At 36.3% G+C, this 21,820-nt stretch overlaps 2 protein-coding genes across 43 annotated transcripts in view; one reads left to right on the forward strand and one right to left on the reverse strand.

Annotated features, from left to right (window-relative positions):
* Nucleotides 1-8,958, forward strand: part of ABI3BP (ABI family member 3 binding protein) — a 259,027-nt gene extending 250,069 nt beyond the window's left edge. For all 39 annotated transcript variants that reach the window (XM_074332670.1, XM_019756510.2, XM_074332723.1 and 36 more), the window contains 5 exons: nucleotides 3,369-3,448; nucleotides 4,224-4,253; nucleotides 4,848-5,009; nucleotides 6,268-6,390; nucleotides 7,782-8,958. In XM_074332670.1, the coding sequence (XP_074188771.1) occupies nucleotides 3,369-3,448; nucleotides 4,224-4,253; nucleotides 4,848-5,009; nucleotides 6,268-6,390; nucleotides 7,782-7,897 (511 nt within the window). In that variant the 3' untranslated portion in view covers nucleotides 7,898-8,958. The remainder of the gene's footprint in view (nucleotides 1-3,368; nucleotides 3,449-4,223; nucleotides 4,254-4,847; nucleotides 5,010-6,267; nucleotides 6,391-7,781) is intronic.
* A 447-nt stretch (nucleotides 8,959-9,405) lies between these two features.
* TFG (trafficking from ER to golgi regulator) overlaps nucleotides 9,406-21,820 on the reverse strand; it is a 41,250-nt gene continuing 28,835 nt past the window's right edge. The window contains exons 6-8 of one of the 4 annotated variants that reach the window (XM_074332843.1): nucleotides 20,604-20,732; nucleotides 13,674-13,751; nucleotides 9,406-10,215 (exon numbers count right to left, since the gene is read on the reverse strand). In XM_074332843.1, coding sequence (XP_074188944.1) covers nucleotides 9,836-10,215; nucleotides 13,674-13,751; nucleotides 20,604-20,732 — 587 coding nt within the window. In that variant the 3' untranslated portion in view covers nucleotides 9,406-9,835. Of the gene's footprint in view, nucleotides 10,219-13,673; nucleotides 13,752-20,591; nucleotides 20,733-21,820 lie in introns of all 4 variants that reach the window. The other 3 variants (XM_019756526.2, XM_019756525.2, XM_019756527.2) reach the window with 3 other exon arrangements.

Genomic DNA, 21,820 nt, shown 5'->3' on the forward strand with positions numbered 1-21,820 from the left:
TTAGGGGCCCCCTCATGTGGGAGCCTTAAAAGTTGGGGTGGTAGGTGTGGGGTCCAAACTCTTTGCTCTTCAGGGGAAAGCTGCTAGCTGGGGGCTCGCTCCTGATTGTATGGCTCTGCGCTAGGGACAAGGTTTATGGAGACTGTGTCTCAGGCTTTCCTACCCATTTCAATATGGGTGTTCTCTCACGTGCCCCTGTGTAGGAGTCCTCGGGTAGTTCCTGGGTATCTTTCATTAGGAATTTGCTCTATGTGCAGCTGTACACACTTGATGTGTCTGTGGGAGGAGGGGAGCTCAGGAGTCTCCTTTGTCACCATCTTAGCTGATTCTCCCATTTTCAATTATTTTAGCTATTTCTTCTGTTAATTAAATGTGTATTTCTCGACTGACCATTTTTAAAAATGATCAAATACTGAAGTCATCTACATGTTCCATGTATTAGTTTATGGCAACATTTCCTGGAATTCCACACCATCATCTTCTCTCCTATGTTGAATAACCTACATCTTATGCCTTCCTTGTTTGCTCCCTCACTTTATGGCACTTCTTGAGAAATACATCTTGAGAAAAGCTTAGGGAAGATATTTCTGAGTGTCTACATGTCTTGAAATACCCTTGTTTTAACTCTGATACCATTGTTTAGCTAGACATGGAGTTTAGGATAAAATGAAGACTTCTGAAGGCATTGTTTCACTGTTTTCTAACTTCCAATGCTAAGAAGTCAAATGTTACTGATGCTGGATCCTTCGAATAGGACCTATTTTCTTCTCAGCAACTTTTGAGATCATGCCTTTATCCCAGTACTCTGAAATTTTGCAACTTGTGTGCTTTGCATGGTCTCCACCACCCCTCCAGCACCCCCACCCGTTTTGCTGGGTGTACATTAGGCCTTTTTAATCTGGAAACCCATGTATTTCAGTTGGGGATATTACTTACATCACTTCTATGATAACTTTCTACCCTCCTTTTCCCCTCATCTCTCTTCTAGAACATACTAGTTAGGTATTGTATTCCCTGAAATAATCCAATTTCCTTATTTTCTCTCATTTTTTCATCTCTTTATGTTCTAGTGCTTATAAAATTTCCTTAACTTGATCTTCCAAGCCTTCTATTTAAATTTTGATTTGTTCTATACTTATTTTAAACTTTATTGTCCTCTATGTAATTTTAAAATAGCATCCTGTGCTTATTTCCTATGTAAAAATCAGTATTTTCTCTGAGACATTACTCTTAGACCTACAATATCATAAATCTGTTGCTAAAATGTGTTTCTTGGGAAAAATTTTGCCACTTCAAATATTTTGTTTATATAAGGTTTAATCAGCCAAAAATGTGTGCCTTTGAGTTCCCATATTGTTAAACTTTAAAATTATTTCTTCAAAACTTGTCAAGTATCACACAATGTTGTCAAAAAACAGAAAAAGTTGCTTATGAATTTGTGGCCACACTACAGATAGAGCTGAAGTATAAATAACTGCAAAATAAAAAAACATGGAGATTCCAGCAATCGGGTTTGGCCAAAGCACAGGGCTTTTTGCAATGGCCTGGAATGTGGAATACACTGCCCACTTGAATCAAAGTCCAGATGCCTGATTTCTTTTTTCCACTTTCAGTTCATCATACTGGTTTGTTTTTTGTTTTAAGGTCATCAGGCTTTTAAGCCAAGAATTTCATCTCGAGAAAGTATTCCATGCCAAAACACCCTATGGGCAATTTATTTAAATAAGTGACATGGGTGGTTTTATATCAGCATTATCTTAGTGCAAATGATAATGGCACCTTACAGCAGTTGATTAGTTTTACAAAATGCTTTGATGTGCAGTCTCCTGCTAAAAATTTTGGGAGTTTCAACCCTCATTTCACAAAGTTTGTAAAGGCAGACAATAGTTAAGAGCCTCATTGTTCTTAACTGAAAAATCGGATAATACCAATCTCTCAGGGTTAGTATATTACTTCATATGTGTAAAATGATTAATGTGTAAGCACTTATTACATGGTTGCCATTGCTGTAATGCTAGAATCTCTCTTATAGGGAATCTAACAGTGTTTTTAATGCAATGTCTCTAGAGTCAAAAATCTTATTCCTCGAGCCCTAGAGTTGTTATTGTTCACTTGTATCCTCTGTAACAAACTGAGTTGTCATCCTTCTGTTTTTTTACTTAATTATAACATACCTTTCTCTTTTGTGTGTTCTGTATTCATATTCAATTACAAATTCTCAAAAATGGAAATTATCTCCCAATAGGCTTGTACAAATTTGAGACTCACAATACTATCAACTGACTCAAGCTGATTTTACATTCAAAATATTTTCCTGCTAAGCCTGCTGCTAAAAGGAAGTCTTAGTTTTAGGCAAATGACAAACAGTTTTACTGTTTGAATTTTTAAAAAGGATTTGCTCTGCTTAAGTAGTCTGTGAATGAAATCTGTCAAATATTGTATAGCAATTTAATGAATAATTCTTAAGGATAGAATCAAACATACTTACAACTTCAAAGGATCTGGGTTTATCTTGTGTTTTGTTTTTTAAGGTAAAGGGTTAAGGGGCTTGGCCCAGTGAATCTGGTTTATAGAGGGAGAGCAAGTCTGCCTTTGTGCCTGTGCTTTTCGTGAGGGGACAGTACCATGCCCCCTATTCTGGAGATGCCACGGCTGCCTGTGATCCACAGAAGACCCGAGTTCCAGGAGATACAACCAGGAAGTCCTTGCAAAGAAATATTTTCATGTGCATCTGTTTCTATAGTCTAGTACTCCTATGTCAGTGGACACAGTATTCACCTCAGGAATTTGTTATAAATTCGTACCTGGACCCCCTCAAAAAACTGATTCAGTAGCTAGGATGGAGCAAGAAATCTGCATTAAAAATCTTTCCCCACTGTCACTCTATGATGCAGCTCTGATGTAGGTACTTCAAACCCCACAGTGAGGAGCACTGCCTAAGTCTAAGGCTCTCCCCAGCGCCGGGATAATAAGGAATAAAAAGAAATCTTCCACTTCTTTGCCCCAAGAAGTAGCTGAAACATCTGAAGAAAACTGAGGGTCCTTGTTGCTGGAATTATCCTGGGTCTACCACATACCTCTTTCTCGTATGTCCATTACCAACTTGTCCAGTTATTTCTAACTTGAAATTTTTAAAAGGACAGCTACCTTTTTTAACTTAACCCTCTTCTTCTTATACAAAACACTAGACAAGCTGTCCGGAAAATAAAATTGAGTTCTTTTTTCCCTCATTCTTCTGGAACATACGTCCATTCCCTGCCATCATGATTTCAAAACAGAATCAGGAAGATGTTAGTATAACTAGGGAATGTTGTTTCCTATCCCTGAAGAATATATTACAATGTTGTTTTAATTTTCCCCCTACACAGCTACGAATTCCAGGTGAAACCCAAAAACCCACTTGGAGAAGGCCCAGCCAGCAACACAGTGGCATTCAGTACTGAATCAGGTAATCGTATCAAAAGCAATTCCCAACAAGGATGTAAAGACCACAATGTTTTACATAGGGAGCTTGTCTGAAACCAGCTAACCAGTGTAGTTTCCTGAATTTAAAAAAATCGCCTATGGGGGAAAAGCAAACTGATGAAGGTACCCTTAAAGAAACACCACTTGTTTTTCCTCATTTATTATGATGTCAGAAAAAAAAGTTAGGCATATCAGTTTAAAAAAGAAGTGTGTAATCAATCTATACTCAAAAATGTAGTGAATAAATGCTCCCTGTATGCCAGCATCAATGCCTATAATCAAAATATCAGACACGCTGAGCCACATCTGGAAAGAGAATTCATTTGAGTTATTTTATGATAAGCAGCTGTGAAATTCTCTGATTTGACCTTCTAAGCTCCATTTCCCTAACAAGCTACATCTGTACTCACGGCACCACTTGTATAATTTTTACACCAACTGCAGTTCATGGCATCTTGGTGATTTTATCATCAATTGTTTTTGTATGAAACTAAAATGAAGCTTTTAAAATGGAAGTGAAAGCTAGAACAGCAATGAAGACTTCCAGCTATTCAAATCACAAATAAATGACACACCTGAGTATCTGGCAGAGGAACTTCTCCAATCGAGAACAATTTCCAAAACAACACACATTTTCAAATTCACTCTAGCGAGTGTACCATTTTACAAGTAAAATTTCTTAACTGTAATACCCACCTTCTTCACTGTGCCACTGGAGCCTAATAATGTCTGACTCTGTGTTTGCTGTTTCTCCTCAGCGGATCCAAGAGTGAGCGAGCCAGTTTCTGGTAAGTGCCTGTCTCAATGTGAACACAACCACATGCCTTGCTAAACTGATTCAACTATACAGACAGGGCAGGATTTTTACTCGTAATTTCACTTTACTCTGTTTGGTTTTCTTAGAATATCAATCAGGTATGAATGCTTACTCAAAACATTTGGTAACACTGAAAGCCTATGCTGTTTTGGGAACAAGTTGCATTATTTTAAAACTTGCTTTCACTCGTGTACCAAATTATCTGTTTAATAACTGTCAAGTTATTAACACCCTCATTTCCACTTACTATAAGTCACATTAAAGCAGTCATTTAAATTTTATGGCTGAAAAAACAAAAAACCTGAATTTACTTAGGATGCTGTCTCTAACACCGCTGAGAGTATTCAACACCTAAAAGTACTCCTCTAAGATTTATATCACTATAACAGGAACTTAATCGGGGTTTGTGTGTAAACTCCTACATTTTGGGCTCCAATATTTAGCAATGGAGAAAACCAGCAAGTTGACAGTGAATTTTGCAAACTGCTTTTTAAAAAAGCTTTTAGGACAGCTCTTCAGTCTCCAGAGTCAGATGCCCAACTCAAACCATGTTTTCCTTATGCAGGAGGAAGAGATGCTATCTGGACTGAAAGACCCTTTGATTCAGACTCTTACTCAGAATGTAAGGGCAAACAGTATGTCAAAAGGACGTGGTATAAAAAGTTTGTAGGGGTGCAGCTATGCAACTCTCTCAGATACAAGATTTACCTGAGCGACTCCCTCACAGGTAAGCAGGGCTACTAACTGTTTTGGACCCTGTCCTTCTGGGGATGCTTTGCAGCATTCTGTAATTTGGCCTATTCTTTGGACAGTTCCAGACACTAAGGTGTGATGTAAATACAAGTTTTCTTTTTGAGCAAGATGTTATTGAACTACTTAAAGCTAGTAAACAAGGATTTGAGACATGTTGTTAGGAGGTAAACAATGAAAATGCAATTTCTAACAGTGCCATCATGGCAAACTTGAATGTAAAGAATAGCCACATTCCAGCTCAATTTTGTTACAGCCAACCAAGGATAAAAAAACCTACTGATAATAAAGAGTGTACCTAACAATAATCACAGAAGGAATGTGACACAATTAAAATTTTAGGTCTGCCAGAGATAAGATTAAAACATCTGGGCGGAAAGGCTATAACGCCTGGCTCCAGACTCAGTGGGTTATCACTTTCTCTTCTATATTCAGACAGTAAAAATTTTAAACAAATAAAGCTGGCCTCAACATAGAAAGGAAACATTTGTTCAGTCATTCAACAAATAGTACCTGCTTTGTTCAGACACTGCCCTACGTGCTGGGGACAAAGCAGCAAACAAGACACATCCCTGCCTTCTTGTAGCTTACAATGTAGTAAAAAGAGACAGACAACAAATATGTCAATAAGAATTTCATGTAGTGCTTTGAAGAAAACATAAGGAGTGGAAGAAAGCAGCTGAATGGAAGCTCCCTTAGTTAGAATGTTTAGAAAAAGGCTCTCTGAAAAGGTAACACTTGTGCAAATTAGAAAACTATTGAGAAAGCAGCAACCAAGCAAAGATCTAGGGAGAAAGCTAGAGACAGAGGGACGAGAAATCCACTGGTGTGGCTGAGGCCCAGCGAGGGAGAGACCAGCAGGCAGGCGAGCGTGCAGTCACGTGGAGCTTTGAGACCAGGTGAAGACTGAGCTTTGTTGGGGTACAATAGGAGATTGCTGGAGAGAACTATGGAGGGAGTGACATTATCTGAATTACATTTTTAAAAGATGCAGGAGATGGGGAGGGGGTGGGAGTGGGAGGAGAAGAGAGAGAGGAAGGGTGAAAGCAGGGATGCCCACTGGGCGACTATTCCATAGTTCAGTCAAGAGACACTGGTGGCTTGAACCAGGGTGAAAGGGAAGAAAAAGTATAAGAACAGGAAAGACTGATTATTTGAAACAATTTGATTATTTTAGAATTGTCCCATATCAAAGAAAATAACACTTTATAATCCTTTTAATTTGGGTTCTTCAGGAAAATTTTATAACATAGGCGATCAAAGAGGCCATGGAGAAGACCACTGCCAGTTCGTGGACTCATTTTTAGATGGACGCACAGGACAGCAGCTGACTTCTGACCAGTTACCCACGAAAGACGGTATGTTTTCTGAGCTTCCTCATAAGCAAGAGGGTTTCATAAATTAACCCAAAAAGAATTCAAGCTGAGGAAAGCAATCACTTTCAAAATAATTCTGTACCACTACTGTTCTAATTATCTGGCAAAAAAAAAAAAAAAAAATTCATATAAGACCTTAATCTGAAGACTTTAATAAAAGTTTCTCAACTTTCCTCCCAGTCCCTAAGAGTCGGTCCCTTAAAGCCAAGGAAACCTACACACAAGCATATATAAAAATGCATTCTGTTTCAAGAAAACCTGAATTTGCAAAAATCGCTATAAAAAAGCAGTTTCCTAAGCATAAATCATTCATATATTACCTTTATGGTTTTTTGTCAAAATTGAGCATAAAGGCATTTTTTTATTCCCTTAAAAAATTTAAGAAAACTTTATTACCACAAATGGAAAAACAGTATTTGCCTTAATTACATACAGTTAAAATAGAACAATTCTGCTAAGAAATGAATAACCACTCTAATGCTGAAGACACATTAGTACTAAGCTGCTTAATGAGGATTGAAAAGGTGAAAATTAATTTAATTCTTGTCCAGGCAGGGCAGGAGAGGGTAAATTAAATGTCCATATACTTGGGAATCACCAAGAGGTGCATTAAATACTTTAAATTACTTGACTAGTCTTTGTAGCAACACATTTTGTTCACTGGCACTTAAAAATACCAACCATAGTAAAAGATGACTGAGTAAGATCTGTGAACCCATGAATTCAGGAAGTTGAAATTGCTGTCTGATAGGAATGGACATAAGGCATACTGGAAATTGTGTATTTCTATGTCTTATACTCACAGAAATTTTTAATCATTCAGTGTCGGGTCCTTGAAGGAAGATTTCACCTAAGTTTAAATCTTAGATATTTAGTAATCTCTTAGAACTACCCTTCTTTTGTTTCTTAACATTGTAGTAAATATAGCATCATTTCTCAGGTCAATTCTTCACAGACTTCCACTAGTCTGTGAAATGCAGAAGGTACCCTTTCACATGACAGAGTATACGGAGCGTGGTCGATGACACAAAAAACAAAACCCCCTTGACTCCTACCCCTTTCCAGCTTTGTTTCCCAGACACTACCAACCATTCCATCGTAACTTTTGGGAGATGGCAAGGAATTTCCAGGTGCCCCTGGAAATTCAGGAAAGACCAGGACCTCTGTTGTTATCCATTTTCTAAAATACTTTGCTTCACCAGGTGCCCCTGGAAATTCAGGAAAGACCAGGACCTTTGTTGTTATCCATTTTCTAAAATACTTTGCTTCACCTAGACTAACTTCCAGCCATTCAATGACACTTCAAACTATGAGTGCTAAGGGCAAGAATTATAATATAGCAGCTGTTAAAATTAAATTATTTTGCCTCCTAGGCTATTTCAGAGCAGTTCGCCAAGAACCTGTCCAATTTGGAGAAATAGGTGGTCATACCCAAATCAATTATGTTCAGTGGTATGAATGTGGGACCACGATTCCTGGAAAATGGTAGATGCTGCAATCGTGTTCATGCGTGCCTTCTGTTTCATCATGGCAAGAAATAATCGAAACACTACGGTATTTGTCATTCATTTGAAGCTGTTCTGTTTACTATGTATAAAAGTTTAAAATCTAATTGATAGCAATATTAGATGTTTATTAGAAAGATTGCTGAGAATATTTATCAGGTTTTACAAAGTCATTTTAGGAAAGCAAGATATAAGAGTAACATTTTTTGGGGAAGCTGGCTCCCTATTCATCGTGTTTTAAGAGATCATTTGTATATTATTTATCACACTGTTGTAATGATGTTTTGAGATACTTTTATAACAAAATTAACATCAAAAACTAATATACTTTTTAAAAAATATTTACTTTTATTAATGTGTATTCTTCCTACTGGTGAGTTAATTCCATAAATCTCTACTTGGTTTAACTTATTAGATCAAATTATCTTCAGCATATATAGCTGGGGGGGGAGGGAAAGGTTCATGTTTATTTTTTAACAACAGCTGAACAGCTTTTCTGAATCATGTAAATATACATTTCCTTTCTGCAAATTATTAAAAACATTTTGTTTGAATCAGTAAATTTCATTTCAGCTAAAAAATGCAATTGAGAATGATATATTGTTTCAAAATACTGTTCTTTTCCTCCCCATATATGTTATGTCTGAATATACATAGTATCCCTTCACACAACTGTCTTCATGTTGTTTTTAATGTAATTCTTATCAAACTATATGCAGAGACTGGATGTGAAGTCTGAGCGCACACACACACACACACACACAAAACACGATGAGATCGCTATCATTTTATACTTAAGACTTCTAGAACTGAATGTACCAGAGGATGTTTTCATAATTCTAACTCAACCTGTACTGAAAATCAAATTCATTTTTATTTAAAAAGGTATTTTCTTCATTTGGAATGGGAGGTGGGAATGCTGCATCATTACCCTCATTCTGAAAGGATCCTGTGCTTACCTTTCAACATGCTTCAATTTTATCAATGCTACATTTTGTATTTTTCAAACAAGTAGAAATTCTGCAATAAAGAGATTTTTTTTTAAGGCTGAGTTCTTTATTTCTGAAAGGTTCATCTCTATAAGGAAAATCACAAGGTTATTCAGGATCTACCAAAGCCCTCTTATGTTTTTTAATACTGTATCTGTTGTGTTTATATATAATGCTAATCTATCTTCCTGTAACATCTATTTTAAAGTTTCATTGTTTTAAGTCCATAATTGTTAAATGCATTTCTTCCAAGTTGGGACAAAAACCAAATAACACTGTGTTTCTCTGAATAGAAAACTAAGTTAAACCATGTATACTTCATTTTCAGACCAAACATCAATACGGATTTTTTTTCTTGCTTTTTTCCTCATGTGGTATACATACATACACATGTACATGTGTGTACATACATATGTGTGTTTGTGTGTATATATACACACATACCCAAATCAATTATATATGCGTGTGTGTATACATATATGATTAAATTATAAGACCACTAATGGATTCAATCACCTTTATTAACCTATCAATGTTACATTTTATACATAATATCTAGTTATCTTCTCAAAGGGATCTACTTTTAGTACATCATGTTAATAGTAAAAAGCCAAGTAAGACAGCTAAATTTCAACCTAGCATTTTAATATTCTTGGGACAAAGCAGGCTAGAAAGTCAATTACTTTACACACATGTAAGTAGTGTTCCAAAATTACTAGGAAGCTGCTATACTTTTCAGCAGGGGAGGAAAAGACTTTCATCTTGGTCTGTGTTCTAGCAAATTATACTTTTAATTAACAGCCAATGATATAAAAAATGCTCTGCTTTTTAAATTTCTGAACTTCAAATACAAATTAAAACAAGATAGTAGTATTGGAGTTTTTTGGGAGACAGATAGCTAGCAGCTACATTTGCGAGTGTAGCTGAGCCTCTTTATCGATAACCAGGCCCAGGCTGGGTATAGCCCTGCCCAAAGGGAGGCCGGTTACGTGCATACGGGTTGGGCCCACTTGGAGGAGGGGTCATGGTACTTCCAGGAGGTGAAGTGAAACCTGGTCTTGGCTGATAGGCCCCAGGTTGGCTTGGAGCCATTCCAGGTTGTGAGGCAGGGGCCACAGTATAATTAGTAGGCTGAGAAGTTGGGGTAGCGTAAGTATGTGGAGGATAAGTGCTCGCCTGGTACTGCTGTGGCGGTTGAGCGGGCAGTTGTTGAGGCTGACCAGAAAAGCCAGGCGCTGGTGCCTGGGAAGCGGGCTGCTGGCCATATCCCTGGAACTGCTGAGGTTGCTGGGGTCCAGTCTGCTGACTATAGCCTGCTGAAAATGTAACATAAATAAGATACGTATGTTATTTTTCTGTTGGTGAAAAATCTTCCAAAGAATCAGTCTTTACTGTTATGGATCAAAAATTATGAGAAATTTAACAAACTTCTAAGTATTTATGTAACAAGTAGAGTAGATTCATTTCATCATATAATATTGTATCAAAAATTTTCTAAAAGTTTTTTAAACTCTCTCATCTTAAAATGAACTACTATACATATATTTCTTCATTACAACTGATTCCAGACTACATAATCCCTGAAAGCAAATTCCTGTTCTAGCATAATTCCTAGTATATAGTAGATGCTCAAATGATAAAGGCTGAAGTTAATGCAAAAACTAGTCATTAACCTGGTTTTAAGGGAAGACCTATTTAACAACAATACCAAATAAAAACACACTGTAGAGAATGAGTATTTTAAAATTTAACAATGATGCTACAAATACATCTTATTGTGCTATTGAGATGCTTTAAAGGTTTAGTCACTCTATAAAAAAAAAAACTAAGCCATTTAAGAGTAAACATTGAGTACCCATTTTCACAACCCTTAAAATCTTTCTTTTAGATTTGGTATCTGATGTTTTTGCAACTCAAAATTTTGATTCAACAGTAACAACATAACATACAAAAAGCATACCATATTGCCCCACAAAATCAACATCTATATTCATTATTTATTAAGGATGTACATTTTTTTAAAAGAAAAAGTCAGCTTCACTAAAAACTTTTATGTCTACCATGAAACACACCTGCAGCTACTTGCAATGAAAACTCTCCATTGACTGGAATCCTGTCAGCATTAAATACCAGATACATAAGAAAATTATTAAAATATGTACAACCCTGCATTTAAAAAAAAAAAGGATTGAATGAAGTTGAGTATATTCTGAACTCACCTTGAACCTGGGTTCAAAATTTACTCATGAAAGAAACCTTTTTGACATAGTCCATGAATAAAACTGGAAAAGGTCAGAGGAAAACTGGCAAACCAACAGTGTCAAAAATGGTCCAAAATTACCACCACCACTTTGGGTCTCCAAGCAGAGTTATTTAGTTGACTATTCCCATATCTCTCAATCAAATTCAAGTTATAAGAACTAGTGGGGTCAGAAATACAAAGGTAATATGAAAAGAACTAAATTTTACTCAGAGTGGAGACCCTCACTAAAATCATTAAGAACAAGCTTAATTTTTAATAAGCAAATCAAATGTCTAATGCATTTTACTTATGGTATCACCGGAATACTGAACTAAAGTCAATTCATGATCTATGTTGACTGTCATATAATTTCTCCTATCTTCCACATAAAGTTCTTTAGCTTAATTTTTTCACTGTAAGTTTTTGGAGCAACAGAAGGATTCAGCTTTTACACTGAAAATGTCTATTCAACTTATGACTGTGAGCAAAAACAAACAAACAAACAAAAACTGCCTTTTCATCCTGGCAACTGAAATCTAAACTGGCTTTTTAACTGAGTGGAAACAACCAGATCCTTAAGTATTTCTCAGAAGAGGGATTTACCCCTAAGAGGCTAAGATGTCATTTCATTAGCAACCTAGTAGAGTCTTTGACCATAATGTGGCAATACTTCTATTATGTTTAGTCTCCCTCCCACCACCATACTCTCCCTTGAAAAATGAGTAACTTTGGTAAATACCAGAAATTTTAAGAAATGGAAATTGTGGTTTTTTGAATAAATGAATAGTATAGGACAAGGTATCATAAGGTCCTCAAAAACCTAAAATATATACTGTCTAACCTTTTGAAAAGGCTAGAAAAGTCTGCCAACCCCTGATTTAGGCTGGAAAATGCAGACTGATATAGGGAAGTAGTAACTGCAATGTCAAGTACAGTCATTGGGTTTTGATCTAACAACCCCACCGAAGGGCTGCGTGTCCTTCAATGCATCACAATCTCTTTGAACCGTAGTTGCTTCATTTAGAAAATGAGTGGGTGGGGCAAGATCAGTGGTCCCCAACATTGGCAGCACTTTAGAATCACCTGCAGTGCTTTTAAAATACCAAAACCAGAGTCCTACCCCTGACCAAATGAAAATAAAATCTTTGGGAGTAGGGCCCAGGGACCTGTAACTTTCAAAAAGAGCTCTTCATGTTATTCTGAAACACAGTGAGCCCCTGGATTAGATAATGACTCTTCCACTCTGATATCTCTTACTGCTACAAATTACTTATTTATAACATTTTGATTTTACTCTAAAGGACTGCATCTTAAAAATAACCTTTCCTCTAATTAAAATTCCAAGCTTGAATTCATTCCACCTATTTTATGTAATTAAAAATTAGCAGCTACAGGTTAAATCACAGCAAATACAGTCCATATATGTTAAAATATGTCAAACTCCAATTAATGATAGAATTTTATGGCCTAGTTCAGGGACATGCAAAAATGTTTTTTCTATCAAGGTCCAGATAGCAAATATTCTAGATTTTGTGGGCCACATGGTCTCAGTTGCAACTACTCAACTCTGCCATTATAATGCCAAAGCAGCCATAGACAGCACAAAAATGAATAGGTGTATATGTGTTCCAATAAAGCTTTATTCACAAAAATAGCGACAAGCCTGATTTGGCCTGTGGGCTATAGTTTGCCGACTCCTGCTCTAGTTTATACTATGAAACTCCATAAACAGAATTTAGGCAAGAATCAACTTAGGTAAACTATTTTTACAGTTAAAATCTGATACTTAAATCTTTCATTGTAAAATAAGAGTTGAACACAAACTCTCTAACAAATGTAAAAATTACCTGAATTATAATCATTATGTTCAAAGCTACACTAAAGATATTTTTCATACTTACATATGGATAATATTCAATGAACAGAAGATAAAACAAAATACCCAGGATGCCTATTTAAAACAACTATACTTCTTAGTTGCCTGAATTATATTTTATACAATTCCATTTCTTTGGCCTGTTTTTGGTATTCCTACAGACCTTTGAGAGATTTTAAAAACCTAAGTAGCTTAATTTGGTTCTTATTTAGTAACATCACCTTTCCATGTATGAGGGAACTATTAATACTTGTTAGGTATTAAGAGTACACTGGGGCTATGTGTCACATATAATGGGGCAAAAAATCACGCATTTTTGCAGTTCTAAGTCACTGAGGAGGTAAGCTGATCACATCAGTAGGAGATAGCTTTGTTTGCTTAAATTAAAAACTTTTTTATACTACAAGTTATTACAGAATCATCTACTATGATTACAAGTTTTACTTGCCCACTGGAAAACTGAAAAGTCGATTTACAACAAAGTATTTATGCAAAATATTTGAAAATAAATACAACAAATGTTATTTCCCCAGTATATAAATACTACCTGTTATGACAATGTAATCAAGGAATTAAAGGGAAAGGATTAAGGTTTAATGAGTACAGCAACAGCTCCTCCACCACGAGCCAGCTCCGTCGGGACACCTGCTCACCTGAATACTGAATACCATACTGCTGCGGCTGCTGAGCTCCGTAACCAGCCTGTTGCGGGTACTGCTGGTACATCTGACCTAAAAAGGACAAGAAAAAGAGGCAGGTTTAACTGGGCAGAAAAAAATACTTTCACATTTTTTAAGGCACATGTAATTCTCTCCCCATCCAAACACATAAACACGTGGAGTAAAAATACACAAGAACATGCCTGTTCCCTTTGAATGTCTCTGAATAAAAGAAGAATGAACAATTTAACAAGAGTGGCTGCTCTGCTGTGGATTAACTGCAGAGAACTCTTATCGGCGGCAAATAACACTAATGGTCTTTTCATAAATTCCAGAAAAACAAATGTTTTCAAATCCAACTGCCAATGGATCTGTACTGCGAATGTTTAGTAACAATCAAGTGAGTCAAAAATCAATCAATAAAAGTCTGAGGAAAGGGGCACATACCATTAATAGCTCCCAAATCTTTCCCAAAACACTGTTATTTGTCATCTAAAGGTTTGAACCTTTTTTGGTGCCCTATGAATAGACTATTTGGTAGCAAGGACCTACAAGGTTTTCATTCCAGACTTCTAAGATACCTTTGGCAAGTGACAATAGTTTGCATTTCCGTCATCTGAAAATCCTAGCCAATCACGTAGCATCTGATAAAGCCTAAAGGGTTCCACACTGTACTTTTTAATAATGGTAGACCTGTTTGACACTAGGGAGGTGTACTTGGAAATGAGAGTACTATTTGGGGTCAGCAGACCACAGTTCCTACAGAGAAACCTCTCCGACACCATTATTACCTGTGATTTCCAAACAAGTATTTATTGGTTCATGTCTTCATCATCTCCACTACTTTACAGTTGTCCTAATGGTGGATTTAGCTAGATCTAATGCCAAGAGTAGCAATAAAACCTGCATTTTGATATCTAGCTAGTATTTAAATCTTTAAAATAATTATATGCTAATTCTTTCAAAAATATTCAAACCATCTATTAATCAAGAGACTGGGTAAACAGCACACTTTTGGCAGAAAGAGACAACTACTGAAAAAAAGTCAGTGCCTTATGCAGTGCTCCTCAAACTGCGGTGCCGCTGGCACCTAGCACTCACAGGCTGAGACCAAGGCATAGACCCCAGTCCACTGGGCCGGTAGCACTGAAATATGCCTGTACTTACAGCCAGCTTACTTTCTAGCAAGCAGCTGTATGTTTTTTATGATAGAAATAAAATCTGCTTAACTATTTTTAAGCTATTAATGCTCTTCCCAAACATAACAAAAAATTGACAAGTTTCTTAAATGCTTTCTTATTGCTTCATGACTTAGACACAGCACAAAAGGTAGTGCAGAAGTTAACCACCTTAGAAGATACCAACATAATCCTGGATTGTATAACTAAATTTTAGAACAGAAGTGACCAGAACTGGTACAGAAATATAATCAAGGGGGAGAAATATGTATAGTGTATTACAATGGGTTCTAATTCTTAGAAATTAGAACTAACTCTACAATACAAAAATGAGTGAAGAACAGGCAATACATACATGGGGGCAAATTTAACCTTATTAGCAATCCCTATTTCGGACACAGAAATATTAAGCAACTTGCCTGGGATCAATACATCACAGCCAATTAAGAACCATCACTGGAACCCAAGCGTAATTCCAGGGCTTTAGTTTCAAAGGAGTTTTGTACATGTTGTCTCATGTAATATATTAACTTAGTATCATCAGAAAGGCTGAGATTAAGGCCCCAAGTAGTAGACCGTTGCCATCAATGATTCTAAGGAATTCCCACGTCAAAAAAGCATGATTGTTTCCTTCAATAAAAACTGAAGGGTACATACAACTACTCTTAAGGCAAGCATGCACTCTATTTTTTTCCTATTCTACTAAAAACCCATTATGAAAATACCACCCCTGGGGTTATAAATTTCAGAGGTTTATTCCTACCTCTACAAAGTATTCCTTTTGCTTATTTTAAACACACTTCATTCAAGTCCAAAATGGGACTTCCTATCACAGTGTTCTGAAATGTAACTAAGAAGTCTGTGTTTAGTTGTAAAAGAGTAACTTCACATACTCGTAAGGAGAGAGCTACAGGTGCTATTGATTTAAGTGAAAAAGCAAGGTGCAAACAGTTTAGAGTAAGCTGTTTTGAGCAAAAAAATATGTATAAGCTGTTTTGTATAATTTCAGAAAGAAATCAATGGTAGAATAAAATAAAATAAAAACTATTACCTAAGCCGAGAAAGGGAATAGCATGAAGCAAAGAGTAATGGTGAGACTTCTGTGACTGTACTTTGTTACAGAGTGCTAGCCAGTTTCCATGGCAACCCCTGCTCACATATAGCATATGGCAACGGGTTGGTATACTTTACAATCTTAGAAATTAGAAAGATTAACTCAATAATACACAAATTATCAAAGAATGAAAAAACATGTAAGTATGCATTCCCTTATGTAGTCACACTGAATGGGGCTGACCTGTACACTGATGGAATATTGCAGAAATGACAATGACTTTTCTGAGGACAGGTCATAGAAGACAGCCATCTTCTACCTTACTCTCTTGCTCACTCACTGTGGTGAAAGCTGCTGTCAAGAGGTCAACCAAATAGCTTATGAGAGAGGTGATGAGGGGCTGAAGCCTCCTGCCAACACCCATGCGGGAGTCATTTTAGACGGGAGTCATCTTAGATGTGGACCCTCGAGCTCGGATTACACTTCACATGACTGCAGCCTCATGAAACACCCTGAGCCACCCAGCTACGCCACTCCCAGATCCCTGACTCTGAAACTGCATGAGATATTATAATAATAAATGTTCTAAGCATCTATGTTTTGGCATAAATCATTACTTGTTACAGATAAATAATAGTTTTGATTTTGGAAACATGTAAAGGTGACAACTACTGGGAAAAAAGACTTAAGACACATAATCAAATGGAAAACGTGAACCTTATTAGACTCTTGATTTGAACAAGATGCCAACGATAATAAGATAATTAGGAGACAATTAGGCAAATTCAAAGAGAGACTACAGTTGATCCTCGAAGAACACAGGTTGGTGGTGCCTTTCCTCCACACAGTTAAAACCCACATGTAACTTGTGACTCCCCAGAAACTTCAGCTGTCCCTCAAAATCTACATGGGTTGGTTCCAGGACCCCTTGCAGCTACCAAACTCTGTGAATGTTCAAGTCCCTTATATAAAATGGTGTAAAACAATGCATACAGTCAGTCCATGGCTTCTGAGAATTTACAAGTATAGATGGAAAATACTGTTTTCGATCTGCAATTGGCTGAATCCACAGATACGAAACCTGGGGATACAAAGATCAGGCTATTTATTTATTGAAAAAAATCTGCGTATAGCTGAACCCACACGGTTCATACCCGTGTTGTTCAAAGGTCAACTACATTAATAGTATGTGTTGACATTAAGAATCACTTAACTTTGTTGTTAGGTGTAATACTGGCATGGTGGTTATGTTACAAAGAAAAGGTTATCATTTTGACATGCATACTGAAATAGCTGAGTGAAATGATGTGCAGGATTTGATTTAAAACACTCCAGCAAATTTTAAATAAAAGTGTTTGTAGGGGGAGACAGATATATTCTATCTCTACTTTTGTGTATATTTCAAAATTTACAAAATAAAAGCCATTTTAAAAGTCTACTCAGTTTGTCATTATAGTGACACATGATTTTACAGATTTTAATTATATCCTTTACATCTTTTTGAATTGTCAAACAGCAAACCTCCTGGTCTTTGGTGCTCTTCTCTGTATCCTCACCACTTACTTATATAGTTTCAGACAACTACTCAACTGTATATAGTTTTCTAATAACAGAGGCAACTGATTTATCTAAAAAATAATAATATTGTCCATTTTCTTTCTTTTTTTATGTTCAACATTTTGTTGATTCTTTTAACTGAACAACATAATAAGACTAAAATCCTTGGGAAAGGAAATCACAATTCCAAGGTCCCTTTTATGGAATTTAAGTAACAACTCAAAATTACTTATTTTATCATAGATTATTTCATATTCTGAGATTGTTATGTTTATCAATTATTAGTAATGGATTTTTATGTTGATTATTCTGCTCAAATTATAACCAACAATGATCTAACTGGCGATGTCAGGGACACTATACATCAAAAAGAATTCATTAAAGTAGCCTATAATTCATCTTGGGACTCTATAAATGATATATTAATCTAGAATTGTGCTATCCAATACAATTGGCACTAGCCACACAGGGTTACTGAGCACCTGAAATGTGGCTAGTCTTAACTATAACAGGCCGTTTGTGTTTTGAAGTGATTCAAACCGATGTCACACCCAATTTCCAATGTGTAATACAAAAAAAAAGAATGTAAAACATTAATAACTTTTAAATGATTACATGTTGATATACTAGATATATTGGATTTAATAAAATGTGCAATAAAATTAATTGTACCTTTTTTAAAACTTTTTTTAATGTGACTAATAGAAAATTTTAAATTACATGTGGTTTCCATTGCATTTCCTTTGGATAGCACTAATTTAGAGATTCACCTCCAGAATGCTAATCTACTTACTGATGTCACATATTAACAACTGTACAGCTTTTTATATGGTATGTTTTAATGTAAACTAAAAAAGTAACAGCTTTAGCAAGGCATATAATTAGTGCCATCCTAAAAGAATTCAATGCATATCAAACAGTGTTAATCTGATGCCTCTGGAAAAGGAAATTGGTTGCTGAGGGTTAGAGGTGGGAGAGAGAATTGCTGATTTTTCACTGTATATCCTTTTATATTTTTTAATTTTACCTATTTGAAAATAAATTTTCAATTAAAACAAACGTGACAGAATAACATGAGATACTGTTCGTATCTTAAATCCTATTCCTATATCAGTGAACAGCAAACATTATTTGGTACAATTATCCTTCCAACTGACATTCTACAACAGTATATACACTGTTTAAAATGGGATTTCTTTTTTAAAAAAACAAACGTTAGTTCGCCTGATATAGCCATTAAACTCCCATCATATCCAAACTCTGCTTTTGCTTCTCTGTTTTAGCCCACATCTGCTTCATTTCTAGTTTGGGTAGTTGTTCCAGTTTGGGTAGTTGTATCTTGGTGCAAAGGAAAGACTGTGACTAAAGTTGGTGGAGAATGGCTTAAGCAGTAAGAAATTCTTCCCAAACCACTCATTAATCAGCAAAATGCCACCAACTAGTCCCTATGCCTGGCATTCATCCAATGGGAAAACTAGAAAGTGTCGCCACAGTATGGTTAGGACTCTATGACAAAAGGACTCAGTTCATTTTAGACTATAGTTTTTCTTTTTTAATGTGATTGATAAACTAGTCACTTGCTTCTGGCGTTGAAAATACATGATACCACCACCTGACCTCTTTATATTATACAAATAGTAAGAGCACCACCTGGTGTTTGTTTTAAAGTGAAATATGTAGTTTTAAAGGCCCTAACTAACATGTATGGGCAATTCACAGAACCAACATTTTAATATCTGGAAGGAACCCTAGATATCAGTAACTACAGTAGCTCCCACCCACTTATATCTTTGGGGAATATGTTCCAAGTCCCCCAGTGGATGGCTAAAACCACAGATGTACTGAACGCTATATATACACACACACATACAGTTTTTTCCTACACATACATACCTATGATATAGTTTAAATTATAAATTAGGCACAGTAAGAGATTAACAACAATAACTAATAATAAAATAGAACAATTATAAGGATATACTGTAATAAAAGTATGTGAATGGCTTTGGGGCCATTATTGAGTAAAATAAGGTTTACTTGAACACAAGCACTGTGATAATCATGACAGTGGGGCTGATAAACAAGACGGCTGCTACTAAGTGACTAACATGCAGGGAGCGTATACAGTGTGGGGATGTAGACAAAAGCACGGCTGACGTCCTAGGTGGGATGGCTTGAGATTTCATCATACTACTCAGAACAGCATGCAATTTAAAAATTATGAATTGTTTATTTATGGAATTTTCCATTTAATATTTTTAGACCACAGCTGACGGCAGGTAACTGAAACTGCAGGAAGCAAAACTGGGGAAAAGGGGGACTACTATACTTAGCCACAATCTGCAGAGTTCCAAGGGTTTCAGTGAGGCACCTTAGTGTCTATTGTCCTGAGCCTGTGTCCCCTCAATACCCTTCAACCATGGCAATGACTCCTTTATCATAATATTTTAAATACTGAGCTTTCAAGCTGTGTTTCATTCAGGACTAAAGACATTCTTTTAAAACCACTGGTTCAATCCAATTTTCACAACTGACAATGAGAAAACATCAAAACCCAAAGAGATTAAATTGCTCATCCAAGGACGCATCTTTAGAGAAAAAAAGTTTGATTTAAAATATATTGCTTTTTTCCACAAGACATATTGCTAACTGCACAAAAATATAAAGGGCTATTTATCTTTCCAAAAACTACACTTAACTAAAGTTATGGTATACCTCTATTTTAAAAATCTTTTTAAATTACAAAAATAACACAGTTGTAAGAGGGAGACGGGAGAAGGAAAGAAAATGGCACCTAAAGTGTCACCTCAATGGGTCACCTTTGACAACATGGTCACCACCAACGAGTAACTGGTATGACTCCTTCCTGATCTTTCACCTTGTATTTATGTTCATATAAACACTTTTTGGAGTTTTTGTTTTCACTAAACGGAAGCATACCTGAAATATTATTCTATTTGGTTTTCTCAATGCCAAAACATACCGTTTCAGTAAATCAAAATTTTTCCCAACTGTGCTCATAGAATGAATGCATATGTAAGCTGTTAACCGTTACCAACAACACTGCTACAAACATTTCTGCACATGTCCCACTCTGCACATGTGCACTAAGCTCTATTTTACCTTCACTCTGACCTGCTTGTGTCTGAGCTCCTGTATATGGTGGCTGTTGTGGCTGAACTCCCGGCTGGTGAGCTGCAGAGGAGGAGGAAGCAATGCTGTCGGGTGTTCCTGAACGGTCTTCTGCAGGCGCACTGGGGGGCCCTGTGTGGTCATAAAAAGTCAGTTCAGTTTCTAATGCAAGACCTTTCCTCAGCAAGCTCAATGAACAGGTTTGGTTAAAACAGAATAAAAATAATAGCACTATAGAATAAGCATAAACACAAATGCAGCCTTTTACATTTAATGTATATAAATTATTTTTTCCTTTGCTCCACTCTCAGAATCCAAAGCTACAACTGGACATCCTTCCCTATAAAGGGTAGAGCGCTATATTCCTGAGTCGTAACCTCCCTATGCAAAAAAACCAAAACCCATCTCCGCAAAACCAGTATCCTCTACCTTATGTGATCTATTTCGTACAGCAACCAAAAGTATCGTTTCATTCTTTAATGGGTCTCCACTGCCCATTAAAGTTCAATATTCTAGTTTCGTATTCAAGAATCCAAACATTTCTCACAACTCCTCTTCTCACATGCCCTGTTCAGCTAAACTAATCTGTTCTCTATTCCCACAGTATGGCGAATATTTTTTCTGCCTCCATTTATCACTGTTCACTCCACTGTACCACTTTCACATATCTAAATATAACATTCTTTAAAAACACAGTTATAACTCCATACTTCTTAAGCCTTTTTTCACTCACGAATACTTTCTTCCACTTGTGAACTTCTGTATACTTTTGTATACTTCTGTATACTTTTATTATGACCCTTATCAACTTCTTCCTTGCATTTCTGAGCAGCTTCCATCTTCCCATTTAGACTACAAGCTCTTTGGCCAGGTTCCTCTGGGATTCTTTACACCTGCCTCACAACGTCTAGTAGTTCTTAAATATGGAGCCACGTAAATTCTTCCAAAATCATGAACAAAGAAGTAAATGGAGAGAATTCCCTGAAGTTCCAATACTGCAGCAGTCAAAAAAGACATTCTGAAGACAATTGTCAATATATTTATTCCTTTAAGTTCTTTTTGTTTGGGCAAGATAGAATGGTTAAAAGCAAAGTTTTGGAGCCAAACTGGCTAGGATTGAATCCCAGTGCTGCCACTTAGTAGGTGTGAACTCTGGGCATGTTACTTAATCTCCTTCTGTACCTCAGTTTCCTCCTCTGTACAAAACAAATACTATTTCC

The sequence above is a fragment of the Rhinolophus sinicus genome, linkage group LG01, assembly GCF_036562045.2.
Source record: "Rhinolophus sinicus isolate RSC01 linkage group LG01, ASM3656204v1, whole genome shotgun sequence".
In the NCBI taxonomy this organism is placed as follows: Eukaryota; Metazoa; Chordata; class Mammalia; order Chiroptera; family Rhinolophidae; genus Rhinolophus; species Rhinolophus sinicus.